Here is a 5,282-nt window from a genome sequence, read left to right as displayed (position 1 = left end):
CTCCATCACGAAGTCCCCATAATTCAGCTCCCACACTAGAAGGGTTAAATCAATACAGTCTCAAGTTATGACTGTTTTTAGGCTACCGGTCGCATGGCCATAGAAATCTTATTCAGTTTTGCATGATGCGGTGGAGGTACTTCGGTTTTGAAAGAAACTGATGTGCACTTCTACTTTTTAAATAGGCCCAAAAGGTTGAAGAAAAGTCAATACACAGAGAGACTTACAGTTGGGTTTGAGCGATGAGGTCTTAGGGGTTAAGCAAGTCAACACCAAGTTTTTGAAGGTTGTTCGATGAATTGCCATTTTGGTTATGGTCAACCAGAGCTAGTACAAAATTTTGTTTTCTTAAGGTCTAAGCCAAGTCTCTTTTTTTTTTCAGTTGTTGTGCCATAGCTACTACATTACATGAGAGACAGAACACAAGTGACAAATTGAGTCCGTGTCGCTCGCTTGTTCCGCTACTTCAAGTAACAAAAAACATCACTCTTTGCCATGTAATAGTGTATGATCCGTGTACATCTTGGACCCCATGTTTTTCTACATTTGTCAAATGGTGATCTGACCCTTCATTATTTCCTAATGCACCTCCGAATCACCTTTTACTTCCATCGCTCCCATCACTATCAAACTCTCTATTGGCTGCTGTTTATGATATCATCTGGATGAACATTGTTGATAACAACAGTGACAAAATATCATAACATCGATGTCATACTTCTTCCAATTCCTTTTCAGGGTGTGGAATGATTCAAAAATGTCTGCTGGCTATCCTCAAACATTTTGTTTCTACTAGAGCTTCTGTCACTGAGATTGTGTATTTGACTTCTGTATTTCTGTTTGATTGTTCATCAATGACTCAAATTTTCAAACTTTGGGCAGCTGCAGGTGCTCTCCACAATGAACAGAAGCTAGTGAAAGAATGCAAACGAGCCTCTGAATCATCAGAACAAGGATAGCTCACGGCTCAGTAAGAATGCATCTGACGAAAGAGGCCCTAGCACAAACAATGCTCATCCTTTCATTAAGCATTCCATCTGCCAATTCTGAATCCTTCAACATGTCTTTCAATTTCCCATCTTTTCAATCAAACGATCAGAGAATAATTTTTCAGGGCAATGCCTCCGTACTGGGCTCCAAAATCCAACTCACTCAGGGTGAGCCATTGGAGTGCCCCACGGACGCAGTTGGCCGAGCAACATATCAACAACCCATGCACCTGTGGGATAGCTCAACAGGGAATGTGGCAGATTTTGTCAGCCATTTCACTTTTGCTATCAATTCCCATGGGAACTCCTCCCGCGCTGATGGTTTGGTTTTCTTTCTTGCTCCTAATGGATCGCAGATCCCTGAACACTCAGAAGGATGCTTTCTAGGCCTCACCAGTTCCACTCCAAATACCAACTCTAGTAATGCATTTGTTGCGGTGGAGTTTGATACTTTCTATGACCGTGCATGGGATCCACAATGTGATCATGTGGGAATCGATGTAAACAGCCTGGATTCTGTCAATAAAACTTGTGTATCATGGATGGATTACAGCATATTCGATGGTAAAAAACTTCACGCTCAGGTCACATACAATTCTAGAGAAATGAGCTTGAGTGTTGTTTTTGGAGATAATGCTGATAATTCTGCCAGCCTTTACTATCAGCCACTCAACCTGACAGAGTACTTGCCAGAATGGGTGGTTTTTGGTTTCTCAGCATCAACAGGGCAGTCTCTTGAGGTTCATACTATTTTATCATGGGAATTCAACTCTACTCTACAAATCCTCGACACACCTTCAGGTATTATTGTTGCAGGACAAAAGATCAAGTCGTGGGCAAGGGGGGTTATCTTAGGCTTAAGCCCTTTGGTGTTGCTTATCCTTGTTGCAGGATTTGTCTGGTATTATTATAAGCTAAAGAGAGAGAAAAACGGTCAAGTGGGGGAGGAGATGATGTTCTTGGGATTGATGAAAGATTTGAACAGTCGAAGGGACCCAAGAAGTACTCCTACAGGGTCTTGGCCATGGCAACTAACAACTTTGCTAATACCCGGTTGCTCGGGGAAGGGGGTTTTGGAGAAGTGTATGAAGGCCACCTCGCTGATGAAAATTCCCATGTCGCTATCAAGAAGATCACTCCGGAGTCCAGCCAAGGTTTAAAGGAGTATGCGACCGAAGTGAAGACCATTAGAAATCTTAGGCATAAAAATTTAGTGGAGCTCTTTGGCTGGTCTCATGAGAAAGAGAAGTTCCTCCTTGTGTATGAGTTCATGTCTAATGGTAGCTTAGACTCTCATTTGTTCAAAGATAAAGCGCTGCTGTCATGGGGAAAGAGGTACAGTATCGCTCAAGGCATCGCCTTAGGGCTGAAATACTTGCACGAGGATTTGAAACAATGCATTGTGCATAGAGATATAAAGTCTAGCAATATCCTACTCAATGCACAATTTGAGGCTAAATTGGGTGATTTTGGCCTGGCTCGAATGGTCGACCATGCCAAAGGTTCACAAACAACTCTGTTGGCTGGGACTATGGGATATTTGGCCCCAGAATGTATCTATACAGGCAAGGCAAGCAAAGAATCTGATGTCTACAGTTTGGAGTTGTCCTCTTAGAAATAGCATGTGGAAGAAAAGCTATTGAATTGAGAGCATCAGAAGACCAAGTCCAACTTGTGGAGTGGGTTTGGGAGCTCCATGGAATTGGAAAGCTATTAAATGCAGCAGATCCAATGTTAGGAGAAGATTTTGATGTGAGACAAATGGAGTGCTTGATGATTGTAGGCCTTTGGTGTACTCATCCAGACCCTAAAGAACGGCCTCCAATAAGCAAAGTAATAACCTTTTTGAACTTTGACGCTTCACCGCCCATTCTGCCACCAAAGTTGCCCATCCCAACATATATCATTCCTCCATCTCCTATGCCTGAACTGTTCCACCTTTCGTCAGCCAGCTTCAGAAGTATTGAACCACCGAGCGCTTCCAGTACTCAACTGTCTGCATTTACTGGCTTTTCCTAGGAATCTTCCATTTTAAGTTCTTCTGTATTACATGCATACAAGCATGCTTTTAATTGTTCGTCTCTGTACGCTCTTTATGATTGGATTTTCATTTTGACGGAATTATAGGAAAGATGGATAGCATGGTCTATTTCAGTGGCTATAACCCTATTACTCATCCAGGATTTCGTAATTTGCACCTTGCGAAATTATGTAAGTAGGCTTCTTCTTCATCCTACTTTTAGGGGAAAATACAATTCCAATGTCCATGTTAGCGATATATGTGGGAGATTCGGTATATTTCCCTTAATTGATTCTGATTGATTGTTGATATTTTGCTAAATAGACCCATGTACCCACTCATTTGATAATGAACAGAAGAATGTTACATTTTTCTTTCTTGTATCCCAATTCTCAACTTGATGTCAGTGTCCTATTGTTATTTGAGGAAGCATCCATCGAGTCTAACAACACTAGCTGTATCGATTGAGTTTCTCCTTGATAGTCATCACGACTACAGCCGCATTGGCTGTATTGCTCCCATTTCTCCGCCAAGCCCGTAGCTTTAGTTTCTGTTCGAGACTATCTTGATGCTCATTTCGGAAGAATAGACGCCACCAACAGACTTGCCGCAATCAGACGAGACAGTTCTTGAAAATTTGTCATAGACGGTTAATGGATGCAGCCTCACGCGCCACCATATGCTGCCGCATTTCGGTGCTTCGACACATTATGGTGGTTTTTTTCAAAAAACAAACACCACTATCAGGATTACATTGCCAATTGAGCTGGCCTGTGAAATATTGCTGCCAAACACCGCCGGTGGCGCCACCAAAAGCCGCTAGGCAACCTCACGCGCCACCATATGCCGCTGCATTTCAGTGCCATCCCGACACATTTTAATGGTTTCTTTCGAAAAACAAACACCACCACCAGAATTTCCATTGCCAATCGAGCCAGCCTGAAGCCACTGCGCGTCAGATCCACGCGCCCCACCGGAGCTCCAAGTGCTAGGACGCACTAGGCGCCCCTTCCACGTGTTGACATCATCACTGATGCCATTTACCAGGTCAACATTGCCGTGTCACGTTAGCCTCTTACCAATGACTATTGACCAAGGCCGTTCATCGTCGTTGATCGGCATTAACCAAACCGGTTCAATCACTTTTTCGACCGTTTCAACTTGTTTTGGGCCGATTCTTGATTTTTTTCAACCAATTCTTCTAAATTAATAGGGATAATACCTCCTCGCATATTGACTAAGGTACTTCGGCATACTAAGTCCATATTTGGCCTTGTTTTTTTTTTTTTTTTTGGATAAGTGAATTGGAAGTCCTAAAATTTGTTACGAAAATGCAATTAAGTCCTAAAATTTTCAAAAAGTGCAATTAATTCCTAAAATTTTTCACAAAGTGCAATTAAGTCCTAAAACTTTCAAAAAGTATAATCAAATCATAAAATTTATCAAAATGGTTCAATCTAAGTTCTTCCGTTGATTGCACTTCTTAAAATTTTAGGAATTGGTTGCACTTTCGAGACAAGTTTTAAGACTTTATTGAACATTTTGAAAGTTTTAAGATTTGATTGAACTTTTGTGATAAGTTTTAAGATTTAATTGCACTTTTTAAAATTTTTAGGATTTAATTGCACTTTTTAAAAGTTTTAGGACTTAATTGCATTTTCATGATAAGTTTTAGGTCTCTTTTCTTTGTATTAAAAACACCGAGTAAAATAATCGTGTGTGGATACATGGTCGACTTGAGCCATAAAAAGTGATATAATTCCTTTTAAAAATCTCACTATTTGATATAGTACTTAAAAACATTTTTGGCGTTAAAAACCGACACCTAGTATTTTTCTAATTAAATACCAAAATTTCAAATTTTTGAAATAATAAATCAACAGTCAACAATCACCATTCAATTGCACAAACTAATTATACCATGATAATCAGTTTGAAATTCTGACAACCGGTTATCCCGATATAATTTTCGGAAAATATTAAATAATTAAATAAATTACAAAATAATTAAATAAATGACTAATTAAGCTATATACATTAATCTAACCACCTAATTGATCTAATTAACTAACTAAATCACTAATTACACTAACTAATCTTCATAATCTAATCTTAGTCTAAACTAATCATCATCTAAGCATAATTAACTCCCTAAGTAGAATTTAGAAAGTAAAATCACCGGATTAGCAAGCCGATAAGTTCACGGTGATGGCGATACAGAGGCGAGTGAGACTCGAGCCTATGGTGACAACCAATGAGGCTTGGAAGGGCCC

General features: G+C 40.0%; 1 protein-coding gene across 1 annotated transcript; it reads left to right on the top strand.

Moving 5' to 3' along the window:
• Positions 1-976: 976 nt before the first annotated feature.
• Positions 977-3,226, top strand: LOC104455175 (L-type lectin-domain containing receptor kinase IX.1). The gene is given in 3 exon segments (XM_039317595.1): positions 977-1,790; positions 1,904-2,581; positions 2,584-3,226. Coding segments are annotated over 3 exon segments (1,917 nt in total). The 3' UTR covers positions 3,009-3,226.
• The last annotated feature ends 2,056 nt before the right edge of the window (positions 3,227-5,282 follow it).

Source organism: Eucalyptus grandis, chromosome 7 (assembly GCF_016545825.1).
Source record: "Eucalyptus grandis isolate ANBG69807.140 chromosome 7, ASM1654582v1, whole genome shotgun sequence".
NCBI lineage: Eukaryota > Viridiplantae > Streptophyta > Magnoliopsida > Myrtales > Myrtaceae > Eucalyptus > Eucalyptus grandis.
Note: the sequence above shows the minus strand (reverse complement) of the source record. Positions and strands in the feature narration are given on the sequence as shown.